The sequence below is a fragment of the Artibeus jamaicensis genome, unplaced genomic scaffold (assembly GCF_021234435.1).
Source record: "Artibeus jamaicensis isolate MK-2021 breed Jamaican fruit bat unplaced genomic scaffold, CSHL_Jam_final contig_233, whole genome shotgun sequence".
Taxonomy (NCBI): Eukaryota; Metazoa; Chordata; class Mammalia; order Chiroptera; family Phyllostomidae; genus Artibeus; species Artibeus jamaicensis.
Genome location: NW_026521486.1, coordinates 17,454,101 through 17,478,031, shown reverse-complemented (window position 1 = coordinate 17,478,031; position 23,931 = coordinate 17,454,101). Strand labels below are relative to the sequence as shown.

Below are 23,931 nucleotides of genomic sequence, written 5' to 3'. Positions count from 1 at the left end.
AAAAGGTTGCTGGTTTGATTCCCAGTCAGGGCACAGGCCTGGGTTGTGGGCCAGGTCCCCTGTTGGTGTAGTTTCTCACATTGATGTTTCTCTCCCTTGCTTTTTTCCCTCCTCCCCCTCTCTAAAAATAATTTTTTTTTTAATCTTTAAAAATAAAGCAATAAAATTGTGAGGGAAACTTCAAGTGGAATAGCAGTTCAGGAAAGAGAATAACAGGGAATTCAAGAAGCAGGAAGAAACTTTCTTTGGGCTCAGTTTGGAATTAATGTGAGTCAATTTTAATATTAATCAGAGTGGCTAACTTTGTGGTGTGGGGGCAACTTTGCCCTCAAGTCCCCCTATCCGCCATGGATGAAAGTAAGTACTACCAAGACGTGATCTGCTTGGGGAGGAGAGGTGGCCGATCCATCAATGGAGAAGGGCCAAGAGCCCCCTGCTCAAGGGGCTTTTATTGGGTTTGTTTGCACAAGAATACAGGTAAGGATCAAACAATAGATAGTATTCAAAGAACCATGAGGGCTTATTCTCAGTCATGGTCAGATAGCTAAGGAGCCATAAAACTTTGAGGAACAAACTTCTTGCTTGGACCCTTATTTAAATGAGACACATTCTAAACAAAGCAGGTTTCACAGGATTTTTACCTATTCTTTCTTAGGCCTGGTCACCCAGGGAACCTGCTCTTTCCAGCACAGGGCTGCACCGCCTTCCCCATTGTAGGTTTTTAGGTTTAAGTGGATTAGAGCCAGGAAGCACTTCTCCCAGAGGACATGTCAGAACAGCTGGGGGGTAAGGGTTCATCGCTCCCTTTGTCACAGTCCCCCTCCCCAGTCCTTCCATGATGGCCTCCCAAGTGATCGTGTCTGGCTTAGGTCGCCCCTCCTCTGAGGAGTCTTACCCGTCATGGGCGATCCGACCATGCATTGGGGGCAGGGGAGGAAGCAGAGGCAGCGTTTGCTACCAGAGACAAGCTTTGTCTCCTAGTGGCTCGCATTCCGGAGGTTGCTCACTCATCCTTAGCCATGGGAGGCAGTTACAACTCCTGAAACCAGGCAGAGCGGTTCCCGACGTTGTGGGATTAGACTTAATCTTTAAAAAATTCACACATTCATAGAAAAGCTTACAAGGACATATTCCTCCTTCGAGTTTCTCTTACAGCAATCTTTCTCAAATGACAACGTCCAAAAGATTTCCTTGGGATTTTATTACACAGATTCTGATTCAGTAGCTCTGAGGTACAGCCTGAGAGTCTGCATTTCTAATGAGTGTCTCGGTGAGGTCAGTGCTCTGGCCCCCTTGAGGGGAGAAGAGGGCTCTGTCTCTGTCAGTACTGGCCTTCCGGTTCCAGAATCCATGAGTATTGGTTATACTGTGGTGGACTCTGGCCAGCAGAGTCTGCCTGTTGTGGCTGATGACGAGAATGAATGCACAGGCGACAACAGTCCTGTGTGGAGAAAGGGAATAGCACAGCTACTCTCTCAAGGGGAAAGTGCCTATGGTGCCTTGCCCACTCCCTCAAGAGGGGAGCGCCCCGACCCTTGCCTAGAGAGGCTTTTATTGTTTTCCTGGAGTCTTACACTATAGAAAGATTTATTATCTATCACATAGAATATTATTGTCTACATTCTAGGTCAATCAAGAAAATGAAAATAATATGAAAAGGGGAATGACGATGAGCTCATTAGCTCTGTCCTTGGGAAAACTCATACAGGCTTTGGATATTACCTTGAAGATAGACAATACACATTTGTTGTTTTAGACCAGGGTGATGGAGTTTTAGCAAGAGCAAGCCATAACAGTCTGTATGCATTTTCTAGGCCTTATTCCCACAGGAAAACTCGGTTTGAAGGTCTGGCTCCTGCTGTAGGTTTTCCATGCAGAGCTGACTGAGTCACATTTGCCAGATCAAAACAAACTGGTCCCCTACATTATACCACAATCCTTCCCTTGGGATACTGATAAGATTAACAAACCCTCTTTATTTTTCCCATGAGATTATTTGGACTACCGTTTCTTGCAACCAGAGAGCTCTGATAAACCCCCTAGTAGCCAGCTGTAAGTTCTGTAAGATCAGGGGGTACTTGTTGTCCAGCGACGTATCCCTTGAAGCTCCTACACATGTGCTTGGCACCTATGAAGTACCCCATAAGTGGATAATGAATGCAACAGCCCCGATCCCGATGGCAGGATCCGGTGAGGACCCCAACCCCGTATAGTATGCTCCCTGGCAGTCAGCGAGGGCAAGTCCCAGGGACTCAGAGGCTGCCCCATCTGGGTTTCCCACTGCTACACCGGCAGATCCTGCTTCTCCCTACTTTTCTCTTTCTCTTCCTCTCTGATGTATAAGGTTCTTGCTAAAGAAAGTTTCAAGGGTATGTTTTAGCTCACTTATTTTGAAAAATCAAGTCTTTGACACTTTACAAAATTTTATTTTTACTGTCCAAAATAGAATCATGTACAAAATGGTATTTACTCCAGAATTTCATTATTTCTAACTTGTCATCTTTTCATAAAATGACAGAGGTCCCATTAAAAATCAAGTCACTTCAATCTAATCTAAATAGTTTCAAGCTAATCCATATCTGAAATGTGTGTTATTTCATCTTTTATATTCTTAATCTCAGCTTGGACTGTGGTGAAATTAGATATTTTTTCATTTAAGAAAGCAATTTCTTTCTCTCTTTGTAGTAAGTCAGCAACCAGTCTCCCAATGCGTAGTGTTAAATCGTTTACCAATGGTTCCAAACGGGAAAAATCCTTCTTTAGATTATACACCTTTGGCTTTAGATCATTAGCAAAAGTCACTGTCTTCAGAACTTTAGCTCTATCACTTTCTAAGCTTAAAAACCTATCTGTGTGCTTGTTGAAATCACTCTTGAGCTCTGAAAGCACCTTCTTAACAGAGTTAATTCTCTGTGAATTTTCTGATGCTGTCTTTCGGAGCACTGCTGTTCGGTCAATGCTACTTGAAAGAAGATCACCTATGTTTTTTACTGTATTTTTCTCTACTTTTTCTATTTTGTTTTCAAGTTCTTGCACAGAATCTTTCAATGATGTTATCTCAGTTACTAAGCCTGAAATACGTCGTATATCTGTTTTTATAGTTGTAGTCTTGAGACTAATATCTTTTGCCATGGAAATTGTATTTTGGTCTACTTCTGTAATATCTTGAGAAAGAGTTGTCAAATTGTTGTTCAGCGTATCCTGTTTTTCAGTTATCTTGTTGGACCAAGCTTTCAGCTCGGAAACTTCCTCTTGTAGCCGCTTTAGATGAGCAATTATTTGAAAAGACTTCAGTTGTTCCATGATAGCTTCAGACTTCTGACACTATAAGAAAATACAATACCACAATAATTAAATTGGCTAAAAGCTTAACTTGAAATTCAACTTAAGTTTTATTAGTTTTAACCATAACTTCACTGCTCCTCTGGAAAGCATTTGGTAAAAGATGTATTAAGTGTATTCCTAATGAATAAGGAGGATAACATTAAGGAAATATAAAATGTTACTGGAAACAACACTTTTCAGTTATTATTTTTGTACTATCAATCCTCTGTAGTGACCAAATGACAGTGACTTCTTTTTCAGCTGCTAGAGACGGGAGGAGGAAGGAATATCACATTATTTGGTACAATTCCCGCATTTTACAAATTAAAAACAGCCCTAAAATCAAGGGCCCCAAAACACACAGTTAGTGGCAAGGCCTAGGTCAGAACTGTTCTTCCCCCACCACTGCTTCCCAGCTCTTCCTGAAGCATTCCTTAATTCATTCTCATGCCCAAGACCCAATTTTTCTTCACAGTTACAACTTTTGAGTGACTTACAGTCTAGTTTAATGGTGACATGGCAGTCATCACATACCATCAAAGTTAGCTGAATGACAGCTTTTTGAATCTTCAGGGATGTTCTCCTGACAGATTCCTTGGGATTCTTTCCCTCCCCTGGTTGAACAGCATCAGGTTGCATTGAACAGTGTGAGGTCAGTACCTACTGGAGTTGGACAGACCCAGCAGCTTGACTGCAAGATTCCTAACCTTGCTGAGTCTCAACTTCCTCATTTGTAAAATGGGTCTCATAGCTAGCAAAGCTGTGGTGAACGTTCATGGTGAGACATACAAAATGCCCTACACAATGTCTGAGATCCAGCAGGTACTCAACAGAGAGTTGTTGGGAGGATAATGATGAATGGAGACCTCCTAGCAGTGTGACAGTGTGTTACTTATCTCCTCCCCTGCATGTAAAGCTGGGATGGAGCATTTTGATTTGTATTACATTGACAGTTCATAGCTGAACTGAAATACACAGATGCTGGGTGAATTTGTATAGCTTTTGCCAACTGCGAATATGAGAGGTAAGGCTATAGAAAAAAGGGGGGTTTGTTTGTTTGTTTTGGTTTGTGCATTTGGTGAATTTACAGCATCATTATTATACAATGAGATCATATTAAGCTTTGATCAAGATTATAGATTCAGCTCCGGCTGGGTAGTTCAGTAGGTGTGAGCATCATCCCGATAAGACAAGGCTGTGGGTTTGATCCTTGGCCATGACGCAAACAAAAATCAACCAATGTATGTATAAATAAGTGGAAAAACAAATTGATGTTTTTCTCTCTCCCTCTCCCTTCCTCTCTCTCTAAAATAAAAAAAGATAATAGATTCTGTCAAAGGTTTACAAGTAGGTTGAGATTAAAAATAATGCCATTAACTTTGTAACTTACAAGTTTACTTTTCTATGAAACCATGCAAATGAATAAATCAACATTTTTTCACTATAAAAAAGAAAAGTATGACTAGTCAACAGCTTCTAATAAAAAATTAAAGAGATGAAAGCATAAATATACTTTGGAAATTTACATCCAAGAGTTTAAAAAAATTAGGTGTTTGTTTTATAAAAGTGAATTATATGTGTGCTAAATGTTCTTTTTAGTTTAATTTTTTAAAGATTCTATTTACTTATCTTTAGAGGGGAAGGGAAAGAGAGGGAGAGAAATATCAACGTATGGTTGCCTCTTGTGCATCCCCCGCTGGGAACTGGCCTGCAACCCAGGTATGTGCCCTGACTGGGAATCAAACTGCGATCCTTTGTAAATGTTCTTTTTTAAATGAGTCCAGTATTCTGTATCAGAAACCAATTCATATAAAATCAATTATCAATTACAAAGATATAAAAGTGTGTCAGAATAGGGTAATTTGCCCTGGCTGGTGTGACTCAGTGGATTGAATACCGGCCTGTGACCAAAAAAAAGGGTCGCTGGTTCGATTCCTAGTCAGGGTACATGCCTAGGTTGTAGGCCAGGTCCCCAGTAGCGGGTGTGTGAGAGGCAACCACACATTGATATTTCTCTCCTTCTTTGTTTTCCTCTGTTCTCCTCCATCTAAAAATAAAGTGAAATACAAAAAAAGAATATGGTAATCTTCCTTAAGGAAAGATCAACAATGAAATTCAGTATTTGATATATAGGGAAGTTGTTGAAATTTCAAGTATTTCTGTTAAATAAATGAATGTAAGAAACAGAGGAAGATAAATCGAGTACATCTAAAACTCTCTAATAACATTTTTAAATAGCAAAACCTGTGCATAAAGGAATATATGCACAAAATAGTTTTCTCACGAAATCCTGTAGAAGGGCAGTTTTTGTTTCCCTTGTAACTGCCACCATAGAGCACAGTGGCCACACTGTTTCCTTTTATTTTCTGTAAATATTTATTTTACTATGATATACACAAGTTAATAATAATAATGAGGTATCAAATACAGTGCTAGACCAGAAAAAAAAAGTGGAAGTGAAGAATACAAGAGATCAGCATCTCATCTTACAGGATGGATGTTGAAAGAACAAAGTTCCAGCTCACTTTATAATCTATTTTATTAGCATGAAAATAGAAGCAAACAAATACAATTTTGTCAGTGCACATAGACATGAACTTACAAATTCAGACTTTAAGCAATTTAATGTTAGGATTCCAGCAATTAATGCTATGCCTTTTTAATAGTAGCACACTTCCATTTTTATGATCAATGGCTGTCTACCATAGAAGAACATGTTTGGAATGTTTCAAAAAATGTGCAGATTTACATAGTAAATCTACATGACCACAACTGCCTTTTGTAGCCAAGTGCTTTCAAGTTCCTTGTGCTTAATTCCACTGAAATTGCATTATAAAACCGGGACTTCAGTTGATTATTGTTAAGAATAAACAAGAAGGAACAGGACTTCCACATGCAGTTGACTCAGTTTTCAGTGCCAAGTTTGGACACTCTTGACACATCCGTTTACCAATAAAAGTCCCAAGGCCTCCCCCAACCCTGCACATTTCTGATTATCATTATTCAAAAAATACAGCTGGATCTCTGCTTAATCATATCTTATTCCTTGTGACTCTGTTACAGAGTTTTGAGTAAAATAAAATCACTGTATGAAACAACCTTGGTTGGGCAATTAGTTTGGAGACTCTTTAAAATGATGGACTTTTAATTACCTTAATTTTCATCATCTCTTTTTTCAGTTTTATTTTTGTGTTTATGTGTACTCAGCCCACCGTGGGGAGTGACCCTGGGGCAAAGGAGAGAGGGCAAGGGCTGAAGAGCAGAGCCTTTTAAATTGGTTTCATTAAATCCTGAGCCTAAATTGGAGAGGCAGGAAGTTTGTACCTCTGGATGAGTAACCTAACCCTAACCCCAAGCACATGCACCTACCCCCCAACCCCTGCACTCTGCACCAGGAACCCAGAGGAGAGCCCAGAGTTGGGGGAAGCTGAATTGGCCCTGGGAAAGGTAAAGCCCTGAGGCCTCGTCCTCTGAGCATTTGGCACATCTGCCTGTGGCCTTAGTTTGCAGCCCCATGTCGCACATTTCTGTTTGTGGTGCAGTTCCCAGCTGGTGCGTTAAAGGCTTAACTTGTCTTGACTTTAACAAACAGCACAAGCAGACTGCCCGGCAAATAAATATCTCTTAAGTGTCATTATCCACGAATATTGACTTAACTCTTGTCAGGTAAATGGCACCATTCTGGTCCTTGGGGGTATAGTAGTGAACAGAAGAGATAAATCCTTGCATTCCTAGAACTTATACTGGGGATAATAGTTCATAAAACTTGGTACACAGAAAGTTTGTTAAGGGGATAGAGAGTTGGAAGTTTACAGTTTTAGATGGGGGTGGTACAGGTAGAGGGTTAAGGGAAGGTAATATTTGAGAAAGACCCTCAAGGACAGGAACATTCTAGGCAGAAAATTGGTGTTAAGAGTGTGAGCAAGGAAGGAGGGAAAGTGTGGAAAGAGGTGAGGCTGGAGAGTTAGGGAGGTAGCAGGTTGGCTCTCATTTTTTCTCATTTTGCTGCTTTTTCCTCTTTAAAGTAGGCCACAGGCTTTTGGTGTGTGGTTTCTCTGGAGATCCTGTATCTAGTAAACTCAAGACTCTGTAATACACTTAGAACCTTTAAAAAAAAAACCCAGCTATGCAGAGATATTCCAAAAGTCCGTACTTCGAAGCATACACACTTAATTCATAGGAAAAACCTTCAGTAAAAATGTACATGGAGGGGCAAAAGTAGGCCTACAGTTACTCATAAGGAAGAGAATACAGTAATTAATAAGTAATAATATAAGAATATACTGTTCCATGTACTCACAACTGTAAACTACTTTCACCTGACTCTGTATTTACTACTATTTAAAAATTCTCACAAGTGTCTGTAACACAGTTTAGAACCTTAACAAAAAGTAAAAAAAAAAAAAAGTTTCCAAGACTCCATAGTTTTCAAAAAGTGCATATTAATTCATAGCAAAGCACCCCAGCTTGCCCTTGGGCCTGATATCTTTTATTTTAGAGAAAATTTCTATGAACTCCACTGTCTGGATTCTTAGCCAGTAGTAAATTACGAAAAAAAAAAAATGAAGACCTGGCTGCAACTGGCATTTTACCAACTGACCTGACAGAAAGATCAGGTCAGGTCACCTTTTTGGGTGACAGAAATGGTAGAACAAGTACGATAGATATAAGGTTTGAAAAATAGCACACTGGGGTCATTTAGTGAGTAGGTAATCCTCCCTGGCTCCTAGAGACATTAATATGTTTGTATATTAATAAAAATAGGTGAAATTCACAATGATGACTATTAATGATAAGAAAAACATTTAAAAATATTAAGTATATTGCTTCTTAAAAAGTAGAGAAATATATATTTTAAAAATATTTCTGGTTAAAATGAAATAAGTTTTATTGCTTAAAGAGATCGGCTTTGAGCATCGGGATAATCCATCTGTGTGGACATCTCACTTCTTTCCCCATAACGTAGGACGATGATGATGTGAGACACCATCACACAACGCCGAAGTGTGGAACCAATCAATTGATGCATAGTAATATGGTTCATCAGAATAGGTGCAGTGCATTTAGAAATCACTATCGATTCCTTTATTTTCCAGATTACGTTCTTCTAAAGCCCCCTTTTCTCTTGTATTCGAATGTACTATAAAGTCATGAACTTTTCCTTTCAGAACATCCAGTTCATTTTGCATCTTTAACATGCTGTTATCATACTGAAGTCCTTCAAGGGTTTTCTGCATCTCCATGATCTCAGATACTGCTTTGAGCATATCGTCTTCCATATTAAACATCTGAATAGTTAAGTCTTCCATTTTCTTTTCTGTCCCTATCAGATCCTGAGAAACTTTGAGAACAGAGCGAATTGCACTTTCTATGGTTGGCAAATGTGTCTTGCATTCTTCCACATTGGGTCCGTAGCTGGAAAGCTTGTTGGTCAGGTCTTCATCTCTGGCAAAGAGGGCATGCTGTTCCTCTTCCAGCTTTTCCACTGCTCTTGTATCAGAGCCCAGCTGCTCCTCGACCCGCAGAAGATCCTCTTCTTCTTGTCTTTTCACTGTTCTAATATTTCTGAGTGTGCTGTCTTCTAAATCTTTTAGCCTTTCAGTGAGCAATTTTATTCCTTGTTCAGCTGAGTTAATTTGGACAGTAACTTGAGAATGTATATGCTTTGATTCCGACTTGAAAATGTCTGTATTAACATTCATTTCTTCTAGGCTTCTCTTCCAGAGATTCGTAACATTGTGGAATTTCTCATTAAGGCTTTGCATCTCTTGAGTGAGCATCTCTTCATTATTTTGAATGTCATGCATGACATGCTGGAGGCTGGACACTTCCTGCTCAAACTGGGTCACCAAAGAAATGGATGATGTAGCTTCCTGCAGGATACTTTCAGTAGACTCAAGCTGCATTTATAACACAAAACAATTCCCAAGGCCACTTAATAAGTTTTATATTAGGGAAACACACTTTAACAAGCATGTGCCAAGTTCAAATTCTGAAGATGTCTAAAATACCAATATATCAGAACCATACTGACAAATACATTTGTTACTTTAATGCTGTCTTAAAATACTCAAAACAGATTTAGTAGGTCAACACTATAGCAGAAAAATACACACCTGAATTTATAATCCTAAATATTGGCACACTTTTATGGAGGGCTATTCAAGTGAAAAATAATGCTAAAGGAACCTGAAGTTTATTACATTTCTTTCTTTTTTCACTCCAATAGAAAGCAACTTAGTTGTCATTTAAATGGCTATTTGGCTTTTTTAGACACTGTAAATAGTTACAAAACTTATTAACAGAAACAGATATCACAAAGGCAAAATGAATTTAAAAAACCCCACAGTTTAATGAGACAACTTACATCAGAGAGTAAAGTGTTCTATGTAGCTGCAAATTATGGTAAGCTCCTGGCATGTTCCAATATATGTCTGGAACATACATGGGCCAGGCTGTGGACCTCTCTTAGTCTACACTCACATAGATAACAGCCTCAGAGGCACAGGAAGGCCTAGAAATGAACGTCAACTTATCAAATGTTTGAAGCCTTGTGTTGAAGGCAGTTACTGTATAAGACACAGTTCTGCCCTTCAATGGCATAGTTTAACTGGGGAGAAAGCCAAGTCTATATGACAGGGGAAGAACTATGGAAGCACAGACATGCGGCACCCAAACAGAACTTCGATGACCAAGGAAAATATTCTAGAAGCATTATTTAATCTCTGCTTCCAGTTACTTCCTCTAAATTATTCTACACACTACAGCCAGATTAAGCTTTTAGAAACTGCGATGTACATCATAGTACGACATAAAAAATTCCACAATGTTTCCTAATACTTCTGGGATCAAGTGCCAAATTCTATAACCTCTTTCTATGCTCGTCTTCCTTCCTCTTTGCTTAGCTGAGTTCTGTCCTTCCTTCATGGCTCAGACCAGATCTCAGCTTGCCAGCGGAGCGTTCTGCCATAGCCCTGAGCTGACAGTTCGAACTCATGCAGCACATACCGTATTGTGCATTTGCCATCTGTTTTCCATTGAGTGTACATAATTCAAGAATTTTTGAGTGATCACTCCGTGCCAGACCTGTGCTAGATAGACTCTGGGTATAAAAATATAGATACAGTATAGTTCCTGGCTTCACAACTGGGTTAAGGGAGATAGTGCCTTGGACCTTTTACATCCTATATTCTAGAGTTCCAGTAAGACTTATTAAGTGTCCTCTGTTTCATTATTAGGCAGTAGGGATATAATCATAAGAGATACCGCGTTTGTCCTAAAGATCAGTAAAGGAGACAAATTAACAATGTCAAAAGATCACAATAGGTTATGATTCGTGTCATGACAGAAATAGCACGGGAGAACGGATGCTTGGAGGCAAGGTCAGACTCTGGGTGTCAGTGAGGAAAGACTGAGAAGTGACTCTGAAATCCGACCCTTCAACAGACTGATGAGTTAGCCAGGTAAAGACAGGAGAGCTTCCAAATTCTTTAGGGGAAGAGACCATGTCTTATGCATTTTTGTAGTCCCTGTATCTTGGGGTGTACAGAACATGTTTACTGATTTTTAAGAAGAAAAATGGCCATAAATCCTCTGCCCCAACCCCAATCATACCTGAAGCAGTTCCAGGTGACAGTGGGAACAAATGTGTGACAGTACAATAAGACAGTGCTGAGACCTTGTTTACAAGTTGTTTTTAATGTGCACATGCACCCCTAACACAAGGTCCTTTAAAAAGCAATTCTGAGAAATATGTGCACATTGGTAGCACTGCTAGGTTTAGCTGTCTTATTAGCAGCATTTGGAAGAGGCAAGCCTGTCTTCACCTAAGGTAACCCCTGTCTGGGCTGCTCATCAGAGTATAACCTGATGCAGTAGACCCCAAAGGTTGAGAAGATCAACTCTGCAAGATAATAAGGTCTCAAGATTTAATCTGCAAATCGGAGGTGGGGGAAAGTAAGCTTACAGTTGTTCATATTGAAAATAATATGATAATTAATAAATAATAATACAAGAATAAACTTTGTTTTGTGTACTCACAACTGTAAACCACTTTTACCCCATTCTGTATATGGTGCCTAGTAACCAATAGTTAGCACTTATGGACTGCCATATATTCTAATAGTCTTTCATTTGGAAAAAAAAGTTAATACCTTAAATTTATTACTGCTTGAAAGTGTTCATAGAGTTTACATATATATTTTATCTCATCTGATCTTTAGAGAAAAACTTGTTACTCTCGCTTAATGAATACGGAAATGGAGGCCAAGAGAAGCTGAAGCGATTTTTCCCAAGGTGACGCAGTCGTGATGGGAGCCCATCTTACTTGCTTTCCCTTCCTACTGCGCGTGCTGCTCATTAGGGTCAGCTTCGCCAAACTGCAGCTATTGTTAAACTATTCCAGGGGCGGAGTAGGACAGAAAGAACTATCAAAGTCTGAATATTTTTTGGATCCTATGGTATTTTAAACATCTGCTTCAAAGAGCATTTTAGCCCTGGCTGGTGTGGCTCAGTGGACTGAGTGCCAGCCTGCGAAGGGTCCCGTTGGACTCCCAGTCAGGGCACGTGCCTGGGTTGCAGACCAGGCCCCTAATAGGGGGCACTTGAAAGTCAACCACATGTTGATGTTTCTCTCTCTTTCTCCCTCCCTCCCTCCCCCTCTTTAAAAATAAATAAATAAAATTTCAAGAAAAAAAAAAAAAGCATTTCAATTGCTACCAAAATTTTCATTTAAAAGGGCAACCTTTCTTCACAATTTGCTTTCAATAGCTTTTAAGCTCATAAACTTTGTCTCCTGGATTGTTTTTTTATCATTATGTTGCTTCTGATTAGATGGTCCCCAACAATCATAACCAGGTTCCAACTTGTCAAAATGTCAATTCTTGCAGCTCCTTCCCAGAGGCCCCTAAGCTCACGTTCGATCCCCTGGTGCATTTAAGGGGATATGGAATTTTCATTGCGGTCTTTATCTTCTGAGGGAGTATATGCTCATCCTGTGCACACGGCTGCAGGAAGTGGGACCCTGTGTTTCATTTATGTTTATTTTTATAACGTCCTTGCTTGCCCTGGTGCCAATCACAAGTCCTGTCTACCTTAGGACACGAGTAAAGATTTACTGGATGAATAAATGAACCAACAAGACAGGTTTCCTGATGACATCTTGGTCCCTAGTAGCCGGGCAAGGCCCACATGATGCCTTATTGATTACAGCAGACCCTCTCCTGAGAAGTGAGGAAGTTAAAATTTTTTGTCTCACATTTCTAAGAATCTCAGAAATAATGCATCTGCATTCACAGGTTGAAGAAACACAACAAAGACATGGATTTTAATTTTCATTTGGCTACAAAATAATTTTTTAGGTCAGTCAGTCTTATATGCACATGTACATATGCTTACCAAGTAGAAAGAAGAGAAGTAAATACTGATGGATCTTTGCTCAACAAACACTTTTCCTACTCTAATTTTACAGCTAAAGATCAATCATATTTTCAGTGCTCTATCTAGCCACTTGATATATAAATAGAAAATTAAGGTCACCTCAATATGAGCACATTTGTCTTTTCAAACAATAACATTAGTTACAGTAAAAAAATCTTTGTCCTTTCAAAATATAGCTTAAGTCTAAATTGGATTGAAGGGACACTGTAAGGCTATAGGAAAAGCTATGAGAGTTCAAACAGCATTGTCTGAAAGGTAGGAAAAAAGAATTTATGGACTGGGATACAATGGTGATAGTGAGGAAGAAAAATGAAAAAATCTTCCTAAATAAGTCAATTAATGATTACCTTTTCTGAAATTAAACTGATTTTACTTCTTAGTCCTTGGAATTCATGGGTTTCTATTTTCAGCAACTGGTATTGGCTTTCCACCTTTGCAAACTTTTCCATCTGCTGAAATACAAACCTGGAAAAGAAAAAGAATCACTATCACCTAATTCAAATCTATTTAAGTCTGAATTTTAAAACAGTACTTTATACCCAGTTCTGGTAGGGACAGCATAAATTCTGGTATGGACAGTGGAGCTTTTGTTAGTTTATTTGAATAAACGTTTACATCCTTACTGATGTGGCTCAGTGGATTGAGTGCCAGCCTGAGAACCAAAGGGTCGCTGGTTCAGTTCCCAGTCAGAGCACATGCCTGGGTTGCGGGCCAGGTCCCTGGTTGGGGATGTATGAGAGGCTACTGGTCAATGTATCTCTCACACATCGATGTTTCTCTCCCTCTCTTTCTCTCTTCCTTCCCCTCTCTAAAAATAAATAAATAAAATCTTTAAAAATATTAACTCTTTAGCATTAAGGAAGATTTTCTAGAAACCAAAAATGTACAATGAGACAAGGTGGCTTCAATTCTGAAAAGCTAATTTTTAAAACAGGTATCCAGATTAGCACCCAAGGTGCTTCATTTTCTTTTTAGATATCAGAGGAATATTTCAACAGTAACTCAAAGTCTCTTCACATTCATCTTCCCAAATTTAGATGAGACAAAGAATTAGGGCTACATCTTGTAGTCGAAGAAAGAAAAGAGCTCTAAGTAGTTCTGCAGCAAGGATTCTATTTCTAGGGCCCTGCCTCTTTCTGGATTAATATCAAAGAGGAGGCAGCATATCATAGTGGTTGAGTAAGGAGCTGGGCAACTTTGGCTCTGCCATTCATTCACTCTCTGTAAAACCACCTTGGGCAAGTTATTTAACTTATCTTTGCTAGAGTTTTCTCATCTGCAAAAAGGGGATACTACCACTTAGTTCACAGGGTTGTCGTACAGATAAATAGGCTCTTATTTACAAAGCTCCCAGACAATGCCTAGAGGGTTGCACCTCAGCTACTCTTCTTTAAGTGCCCTGCCTTTTCTTTTTTTTTTTTTTTTTTTTTTTTTTGTTTTTGTTTTGTTCTTTTTTTCTCGGACTGCTTTGTGCACTGCTTTGGCAGCTGCTCTGCCATCCTGTCATGCCTATAGTGAGTGGTTGATGGAAGCTCCAGGCCTGTGCCCCTTTGAAACCAGGGATGGGTTTATAATGCAAATGAAGGATGCAGTGCAATGAATGGATGATACCACTCACAAGACAACTATTTTCTTATCCTGTTTTGGGGTTTCTTCCCATTATCATATAAGTAAAGGCCTTGAAGGCTTGGGTATAGGAGAAAAAGACAAAGTTAAATGGCTACCATAGTAGGGTTTCCAGAAGGCATCCTTTTGACTCCATAATCCATTGCAGTCTATAGACCTCACATGGGTTCAGGGCCTGGTGGTATTAAACTGTGTATCCCCCTGGAGTGTTGCCTCTGCACAGCTCCTTTAGGAATCTTAGATGGTGGCAGACAGCTGATTGAGGGCCAGTATATTATAGGAGTTTGTCTGGCTGTTTCAACTTAATGAAAAAGACGCAAATAACAAAGCTGTTATAATGGAACTTTGGCAAGAAAAGAAGTTCCAGGGCCACCAATGGTTTCAGTAAACCAGGTAGTCCAGTTTTGTACTACAGCTTAATTTTTGGCGTAATATCGAATGTTCTGAAAAACACTGACTATATTCCATTTTTAAAAAGCAGGACATTTAAAGAATAACTCTGTCTTAAATAAAACTCCATTACCAACAACAAAACGCTGAAAAATGGGGTTAGCCGCACTTTTACTGTATAAATGACTTACAGTGTGTTAGTTAACAAAAAAGTGAGTTACCTGATTGTTTAAAGAGCTTTTGACTTTTTATATATAATTATCTCAAATATGATGAGAAACATTTATAAAGGCAATTTAGGATCTATTGAAATTTCCAGAAGAAACTTACATTTTTAAAAATGGAACTTCTGGTTTTCAATTTATTATTAAATAAACTAGTAAAATATTATTTGTGACTTGTTTAGTAATTTTACAACTTAAACTTTTTGAAAATGGAATTTCTTCAATCCTCTTATCTGAAAAATTTCCTTAAGAGTTTATAAACAAAGTCTGCAAACTAGCACTCAAAGCCAAGTAGTTTTGGGCAACTGTTATCTCCAATGTCTTTTTGTTAAACTGACAGACACATAAGGACTTTATCCGTTACACATTATCTTTGCTTGCTCCCTGAACCTGACTCCCAAGACTAAAGGCCTGAAGACACTGAGATACTGATCTCTTCAAATCCTCCTTGGGCAGTGCAAGGGTTTAAACTCCCTCTCCCAATTTAAGTGTAAAAGGATGGATAAGCTGTGTTGATAGGCACATATACTTCAATGTTGTATTTTAACAATTATGGACAGTGTCAGACTAGTAAGCATTCAATATCTGACAAACTGACCTTTAGATGCTGATGAAGTATGTGTTCTAGAGGTAAAAATCTCTATGGCTTTATTATAATTCCAGTATTCTGAGAGGACAAAGCCATTATTCTCTGGAGCATTTTACATCTTGCTTCCTGACGACTGTCATCAGTTTGGGTTCAAATAAACTATTAATAAAAATTCGCTACAGTTTTGGACATTTCTTATGTTGACAGATTACTATTAGTGCTTTTTCCCAGGACAGTAACTAAATTTTGGGGAAGCCGAACATTTTGTGATATAATTTATCTCACATGAATGTGCATCTTTGGATAATTAATGAGAATAAATTCAGTAACTAAAACCAGTTGTCTTAGGTTCCAGGGAAAAGCAACATATATCTTTGAGGACACTAAATTCTATTACTGAGTAACTTCTCCAATACAAATAGGTTTAACTTACCTAAAGAAGGTCATGTGTTTTAAGATATAAGAGCAGTTTATTCAAAACAGTAAATTCAGTACATTTATTCTTTTGTGATCAAGATCAAAATATTCCATAAACAAAAATAACATTAGTAAAATAACAACTTTCATATCTTTGAAGAGAACATTTAATAATCAACACTTTACATCACTGTAACAAGTCTTAAGTTTGACTCGGGATGAGTCATCAGTAAAGTATAATTCAAAATTTACTAGCATAAAAATGTTCTTGACTAGAGGACATACAGGGTTCCTTTTAGAATTCAGTTTTGAAGATGAATAATTATTTTTCTGAGTACTTTAAAATCAGTGAAAAATGGAGGGAGAGTCTAATTTAAAACGTCTTATCACAAGTGCTATGTTTTTGTAGCGTTCCAGTACTCAAATGCAATCTGTAGCTTAGGAACAGACTGAATTCATAAATGCATGCACATGGATCAAAACAGAAATCCTCCAAACTTTGATATAATCATTAACGTTTGTTGCTTTGAGATCATAATGAACCCTTTTAAGGTTGCAAAACGTTGCCATTAGGCATTTATGGGGTGGGGCAAATTTCTACCCGACAAATGCACAGCAGACTGGAAATAACGGGTAATAAAAACGGGAAAGCTTCAGACGTGTCACAGGCACTTTAATAAAGTTTGGTCGAATCTGCATCTCTTAAGAAATGGCTGACTCGTTCCAAATCTTCGTCTCAACTCCAGTTGAGCAAACCGGGCAAGGTACTAGTACAAATGTAAAATGAGTTACAAGAAAAAAAGAGAAAGAAAAAAAGAAGTTGGGTGTCCCTTCTTGGAGGTCGAGGCAGAGAAACAGAAGCCGCAGGTCTGATGCTGGGGTGGAGATGAGAGGATGCCGAGCCGGGTGGGGCCGGAGGGGGACCAAGACAAGAGCAGGGCGACCACCGGAGGCCGGACAAGGGGCCCATGCGGCCTAGCGTCCACTTACCAGGCCAGGCCTAGGCACATCCCCAGTGACAGGAGACTCACGCCAGTCCGGGGGTCCACCCAGCCCCCACTTCCACTGTCCCGGGACTCTGGGCTCTTCCCGCTTTCGCTCCGCTTCCCGGGATCCGCGGGGGCTCCCTTGGGCCCCGACTTCTTCCGGTTCTTCACCTCGGACATGTTAGGAGGCCCAGAGGATAGCAAAGCCGGGGCGGACCCCACACTGTCAGGGAGCGGTACGTGGCCGCCCTAGCCTCCGCTGGGAGCCTTGGTGGTGACCACGTCCCCGCCCAGATTTAGCACCGCCCAGAAATCAGCCCTCTTTCTCTTCTGGCCATCCCCGCTGCTTCACTGAGTTCTTCCATCTTCCAGCAGAGATAGGAGGAGGTTCACCCAACCTCCTTCTCCCTCTGCGTTAAGGATTCAAGCCCCAGGAAATCTTAGCCGCCAGGCCCTGGCAAGCCGCGGGATCGCCGGGGCGCAGGGTAGGGCAGCGCTGGCCTTGTCCAGAGCGCGGCGCGCCCCATTGGTTTAGCCACGCCCCTGCCGTGGGCTAGGGCGCGGGGAGCTTTTGCGCGCGCGGGCACAAAGCCGAAGCGGGAGCGCGCGCGGCGGCGGCCACCCTAAACAGGGCTTCGAGTGTGTTTATTTGCATGCGCCGGCGCGCTCAGTCCGGCTGGGCGGGCTCGGCGGAATTTGTCCGCTCCGCGGTCTCCAGCCAAAGAAGAGGTGGTGTGAAGTAGGCGCGAATGCCTTATACCTAGCCCGCCAAGGTGAGGCAGGGGTCTGGGTCGTCACCTCCCCGCGGGCACTTAAAGCAGCCGCCGTAGCGTCGGGAGTGGCACCGGGCACCCAGGGTGCAGCTGCCGCCTGAGGGGAGGAGGGACAGTCCGAGTGGCCCTCGTTTCTTTGTGTCTAGGGTGGGGTCCACCTAGAGGGCGACCCAGGGACCAGGCCTTGCCTCGGCGCCCCGGAACTGTGTTGTCCGCTTGTGGAGGTCACGCCTACCTTTCCGCGGTTCCGAGGTCCCTGGGAGTCTTCGGGCACCCTGGGCTGCGGAAGCCCAGGTGAGGCACCTGGGAGACTTGGACTTGTCCAGGGGCTGCGCCCCAAGTCCTGCTGCCTTTCGCAAGTGCCCGTTATCCACTCCCAAATTTGATTTCCAAGTCTGTCCCCACAGGGCTGCTTATCCCAGTAAGATCTTGGTGCAAAGGTTTGGGTAAGTTTACGCCTCGTTTTTCTTCCCGAGCCGGTTCTTCGGTGGTTCTGTATCGATTTCAGGGACTCAGAATTGGGGGACAAGGTACCTCTTCTACCAGGAAGAGAAATTATCTAAAGAGGAAGTAGTTGACTATTGACGGTTTTCCTGGATGAAATTGCCACTTTTTTAGAAAGAAAAATATATTTTACATCTCTGAAGACTTTGGACTTTGCATTTTGATGTGGCTACAAAAGATGGGACACTGAGAATTCGTTCCGGGTATTTCAGTTTGTGCACTTTGAAACTTACGCATTTTTAATAGGGCTAGGAAAAGTTGGAAATTAGTTTCAGATTGTCAGAGTTCATAGTATCTATTTGCTAGGCAATTGGGCATAATTTGAAAAGTTCATTTGTTTAGTCATATTTTTATTACTAAAAATTAAGGGATGTTTTATGTTTAAATTGAGATAATAAAAATATTATTAACACGTGAAAACATTATGCTCATAACTTTTTCTTTTGTCAGTTTCATGCCAGGGCAGGGCATTCTGTGAACCTCAACAAACATAGGCAAATGCTCTACTTCCCTATGTTTGCAAGTGCCATGTTTGGTGGCACTTTGAAAATGTCATCATTGAAGCTTCATGATTATTGCTCCTTTTCTGTGCAATTTAAATTTCTTGTGCTTATCTCGGTTTTTGCACTTAGACATTACATTCTAATTATCTCTTTATTTTTTTTCACTAGATTGTGAATTCCATCAGGGATATGATTTATCCTTTTCTGTCAGGGCCTGGCTCATAGGAGAGGCTCAAATGTTCACTGAATGAATAAACTAATAAACACATTTACATACTCCTTTTAATAAATACATTGGATAGAGTTACTGTTTTAAAAACTTGCAAACATTCTGATCTGGGTTGTATATCCATGGAACAAATTGCATTCTCTTTGAAATAAAGTTGGTAGAAACTTAGAGTATTACACTGTAAAGAATATGATTTTTTCTTCGTGGTCTCTTAATCTAAGAAGTGACACCAGAGGGTATTTTCTGTCGCTTTGTCATTCTTAGCACCTCAGCTGAAACGTTAGTGGAGTGAGCATATGAGAAATGTGTTTACCATTGAAGATGTAGAGCTGATGCAGACCTCGAATGAGAACTAATATTTAACCAACAGTGTTCTATTTAGTCTTATGTTGAATAAAGAAAACAGGGAGTTTTTAAACATTAGGACTTAAGTATGACCACTGTTTATACATTTTTTTAAAAAGGAAGTTTTTATTGTAAAAGTGACAGTGTATATTGAAAAAATTAAAACACTATAGAACAGTACACAAAGTAGACAAGGAAACAACTTTCAAGTCTTGCTACTTAAAAGTAACCCCAACATGTTGTTGGGAACAAACCTCTTAACGATCTCCCTGTGTGCTTACATATTGCCCAGCACGTCTTTTGTGCTGTACATGGGGTCATCTTTCTAAATTTTTCAATCAGCAGTGTGACATTAGCATCTTTCCATGTCTGTTCATGGAGGTGTGTTTTATTTTGAATGGGTATATAATATTCCATCCTAAATACATACCCGTTTTTTAATCCATACTCAAATGGCGGGCAGTTTGGTTGTTTTCATTTTTCTTTCTCACCTAAGCACTCTATTACCACTTTTTTGTGGATGTTTTTTGCATGTACGTGTGAATGTTTCCCCAGGGTAAATTCCTAGAAGCGACACTGCTGGGTTAAAGAGAATGCTTACTTTTAACACTTTTGTATCCTATATATTGACTTCCAAGAAAGTTGCATCCATTTTGTGCTCACCTTAAGTAACGCATAAGAATACCCATTTTCTCACACCTTTGAAGGCATTGGTTTTTGTCCATTTAAAAAAATCTTCACAAAAACAATTTAAAAAATATTTTCTGATTACCAGTGAGGTATACATTTTTCATATCTCTGTTGGCCTGACATGTATTTTGATGTTTGCCTGTAGCTCATGGTTAACAGCTCAGAGAGAGAAACATTTGAGGGAGGATGGATGCAAAAGCTCGAAATTGTTTGCTTCAACATAGAGAAGCTCTGGAAAAGGACATCAAAACATCCTACATAATGGATCACATGATTAGTGATGGAGTTTTAACGCCCTCGGAGGAGGAAAAAGTAAAAAATGAGGTAAAGCCCTCTGTGCTTTCATCCAAATTTTTATAATTTATGTCTTGGTTGGTTGGCTGGGTTGGAGTATCATCCTACACACCAGAAGGTTGTGGGTTTTATTTCGGTTGAGTGTTCGATCCCCTGTTGGAATGTGTATGGGAGGCAGCCTTTTAATATTTCCCTCACATTAATGTTTCTCTCTCTCCCCCCTCCTTTCTCTCTAAAAATCAATAAACATATGCTCGTGTGAAGATTAAAAATTTTTTTCTTTGAATTTATTTTAGCATTTGCACTGGTCTCTACTAATTTGTTGCAAACATATTGTTTGCATTATGCTAAACTACTACTTTTTTTTTTAGCCTACTCAACAGCAACGAGCAGCATTGCTAATTAAAATGATACTAAAAAAAGATAATTATTCCTACATATCATTCTACAATGCTTTACTACATGAAGGCTATAAAGATCTTGCCGTCCTTCTCCATGGTGGCCTTCCTGTCATCTCTTCTTCCAATGGCAAAGATTCAGTTGGTGGAATAACTTCATATGGTTTGTATGGATAATACTTCTCTCAAATGGCAATCGCAATGGCTAATTGCTACAGTTTTGTCTTATTCTTGATGGAGTCTGTTGAAGACACTGAGCAGTTCACTGAAGAATGCATGTGAAAAAGTTGTGGTTTCCAATCTGAATATTTTTATCTGCTTCTGTATTAACTCACTTTTCTTGCCCAGTGAGCTATCTGCTACCTAGGTACTAATAGATATATCCTAATTTTTAGAGATAACAAGACAATATATAGGCCTTTATTTAAGTTCCTCAATTCTGTGTTTATCAAGTTTATGCATAGGAAAGAATAAAAATGTTTAGAAATCTAAGTTGTTGAAAGGAATTCCATATTCCTCCCTTTATATTCTCCTTTTCAATCTTTAATATGAGAGAAAGATTGGAGTCAGAGAAGAGTAGGGTACAGGGGTATATAGATGGAGATTTCCATTGTCTGTAGTCACCTTGGAAGGCATATGTTTGCTTTTATTCTGCTTTTTTTCCTGAGAAATCAGTTGAAGTTAATATGCTGGCCACATTTTCTTCTCTTGGAAATTCTGGAGCCAGAGCCTCTCAGCCTTATTCTCGTTGGTTATGATATTATTTGAGTAACCACTTCAAAGTTTTATTCATACTCATTTTGTTTTGGATTTCAGTGAGGACAGTCCTGTGTGAAGGAGGAGTACCCCAGAGGCCAGTTGTTTTCGTTACTAGGAAGAAGCTGGTGAATGCAATTCAGCAAAAGCTCTTCAAACTGAATGGTGAACCAGGATGGGTCACTGTATATGGAATGGCAGGTTGTGGGAAGTCTGTATTAGCTGCAGAAGCTGTCAGAGATCATGTCTTCTTAGAAGGTAAGTTTTGATTACCATATGTTGCTGGCTAAGGAGATATTCTTTAGGCATTATATTAGTTTCCTATTATAACAAGTTACCAAAAATTTGGTGGTTTAAAATAACACAAATTTATTATCCTATAGTTCTGGAGGTCAGAAGTCCAAAAGAAATCTCACTCACTAATTTCAAGGCATAGGCAGGACTGAGTTTCTTCTGGGAGGCTCTGGGGAGAATTATTTTCCTCGTAGCTTCTAGGGTGGCCTGCATTCCTTAACTCATGGTCCCTTCCTCCATTTTCAAAGCTGGCAGTGCATATAGCATTTGCACATCTTTCTCTTTCTCTCTGATCTTTGTGTCTCTAATCACATCTCCTTCTCTGACTCTTACGTTCTTGCCTCCCTCTTATAAAGGCCTTTATGATTATATTACCACAAAGATAATCCGAGATAGTCTCATCTCAACATCCTTAATTTAATTGCATCTGCAGAATCCCATTTGCCATGGAAGGTAACATTTACAAATTCTGTGGAATGGGACGTGGACATCTTTGAGGGGTCAATTATTCTGCCTACTGTAGGTATGATGAAATTTTAAATTTATTTTCATCCTAGCCTGGCACAGTGTGACTTGGCCAGCCAGGCAGGTAAATTCATATGTTATCAGATGGCACTTATTATTACTGGAATTGAACTAGTTCCCTTATATCTTAGTAATTGAAGGGATTGTTGAGTTGAAAAAAAATCTCAAAAAGTTATATCCCTGCCTTTCAGGCAGTATTAGGCTCAGACCTTCCTGTAAGTTGAGTGTCTGTTTTGGCATAGAGTCCTGTGGGGAAGGAGATTCTTGGGAGCTCAGTTCTATGAATTCCATTTCTGTAATTAATTTTATTAGTTGCTTGTCTTTAAAAATAAAAATCTTTAGTAATTTGTCTATTTTATGGTAAGCCCCAAGAAAAAGAAAAATGGGGAGTTGACTATAGCAACTAATAGGTTTTTGTAGGTGGGTTTTACAGAGTCATTCAATATCTGGTGATTGAATGACTTGTTTCAGGTGTTGACAGAGTCGCTAAATGTTGGAGAGCCTCTCGTGGGGCTCCAGCACCGCCTGGGGCACTGGGGGTCCAACAGGAAGGCGCAGTCTGTGCACCTAAGGGATTCACTTACATTCCAGCAGGGGAGATGGATATGTAGACAAATTATGATATGTGTGATAAATTGAACAGCAGAAACAAGTGTAAGGCACAAAGTTAGAACAAAGGAAGGAAGTGTTATCTCTCTAGGAAAAGAGGATGGACAGGATAGGCTTCCTGAATGAGATGACTCAAAAAATTTTTTTTCATTATCACCTGAGGACGTTTTTTCATTGCTTTTAGAGAGAGGGTGGAAGAGAGACAGGGAAAGAGAAACATCAGTGCGAGAGAGAAGCAGCGATTGGCTGTCTCCCACATGCCTCTGGACCTGGGATCGTTCATAGCAGGACTGGGCACTGGTCTGTAACCTAGGTGTGTGCCCTGACTGGGAATCAGACCCACAACCCTTCAGTTATGGGACAGTGCTCCGAAAAACTGGACCATACTAGTCAGTATGGTCAGAGCTAAATGAGGTGACATTTTAGCTCGAGTTTGGAGGAAGACTAGAAGTTTGCCAGGCAGACTAGGTAGGGATGGGAGACTATTGTAGGTGGGCAGGGTAATGGATAGTTATGGGCATGGGGAAGGTCCTGCTGTGCAGAAGAGGATTTAGGGCACTTGACAGGGCTACTCCTGACCTTAATGGGTCTGGTAGGTCCTCAGGGTATTTGTCGGGAATAGTTGTATAGCTCCCTCAGTCTTTGGTTTCCTCTCTTCGTTACTGAGGTCTAGGGGAATTTAAGGATAGTGCCTGACTTCGAGTTGTTAATAACTTATTTATAATACATAATTAGTTGTTAAGACCCTTTGTGATGAGATAACAGGATGAATGGAATAAATATTAAACCTCTAAGAGACTCAGAAAGGTGGAGGTCAGGGCACGTCTGTTGTGCACAGTGGCTTTGTTTATACTTCAAGCTGTTGTCAGTAGTATTGGTCTTACTCTTGTTTAAGTTGCCCAGTTCCTAAAGCCTGATTTCCCCCTGCTATTATTGTAGAGAAGTTTCCTCAGACTCAGCTCTATGCAAATCTCAGGGCTAAGAATTTATTTATTTATTTATAAAAAATTTACTTTT

The 23,931-nt window shown here is 39.9% G+C and overlaps 2 protein-coding genes across 6 annotated transcripts in view; one reads left to right on the top strand and one right to left on the bottom strand.

The window, feature by feature from the left end:
* Positions 1 to 380: 380 nt before the first annotated feature.
* Positions 381 to 17,492, bottom strand: IKBIP (IKBKB interacting protein). Of its 2 annotated transcripts, none has more exons than XM_037160676.2 (3): positions 16,999 to 17,492; positions 13,110 to 13,227; positions 381 to 3,324 (listed from the first exon to the last, which is right to left on the bottom strand). In XM_037160676.2, the coding sequence occupies exons 1-3, from the start codon at positions 17,172 to 17,174 to the stop codon at positions 2,569 to 2,571; spliced, it is 1,050 nt and encodes a 349-aa protein (XP_037016571.1). In that variant the 5' UTR covers positions 17,175 to 17,492; the 3' UTR covers positions 381 to 2,568. The 2 variants fall into 2 exon arrangements, with proteins under 2 accessions (XP_037016571.1, XP_037016570.2); XM_037160675.2 differs by lacking the exon at positions 381 to 3,324 and adding an exon at positions 5,645 to 9,224 and having other exon boundaries at positions 16,999 to 17,485.
* Positions 17,493 to 17,523: 31 nt separating this feature from the next.
* Positions 17,524 to 23,931, top strand: part of APAF1 (apoptotic peptidase activating factor 1) — an 82,118-nt gene continuing 75,710 nt past the window's right edge. For 3 of the 4 annotated variants that reach the window (XR_008390995.1, XM_053662063.1, XM_053662065.1), the window contains exons 1-4: positions 17,524 to 17,767; positions 20,184 to 20,362; positions 20,704 to 20,893; positions 21,547 to 21,744. Coding sequence is in view for 3 of the 4 variants with exons in the window: in XM_053662063.1 (XP_053518038.1) it covers positions 20,225 to 20,362; positions 20,704 to 20,893; positions 21,547 to 21,744 (526 nt within the window). In the remaining variant the exon portion in view is untranslated. Of the gene's footprint in view, positions 17,768 to 17,881; positions 18,214 to 20,183; positions 20,363 to 20,703; positions 20,894 to 21,546; positions 21,745 to 23,931 lie in introns of those variants that run through there. The other variant, XM_053662064.1, reaches the window with a different exon arrangement.

Excerpts from the sequence above, each read along its gene's own strand:
- IKBIP (XM_037160675.2), bottom strand. The coding sequence starts at position 17,174 with ATGTCCGAGGTGAAGAACCGGAAGAAGTCGGGGCCCAAGGGAGCCCCC. Across the intron at positions 13,228-16,998 it reads ATGTGCCTAGGCCTGGCCTG|GTTTGTATTTCAGCAGATGG; the intron begins GTAAGTGGACGC and ends TTTCTTTTCCAG. Across the intron at positions 9,225-13,109 it reads TCAGTTTAATTTCAGAAAAG|CTTGAGTCTACTGAAAGTAT; the intron begins GTAATCATTAAT and ends TTATAAATGCAG.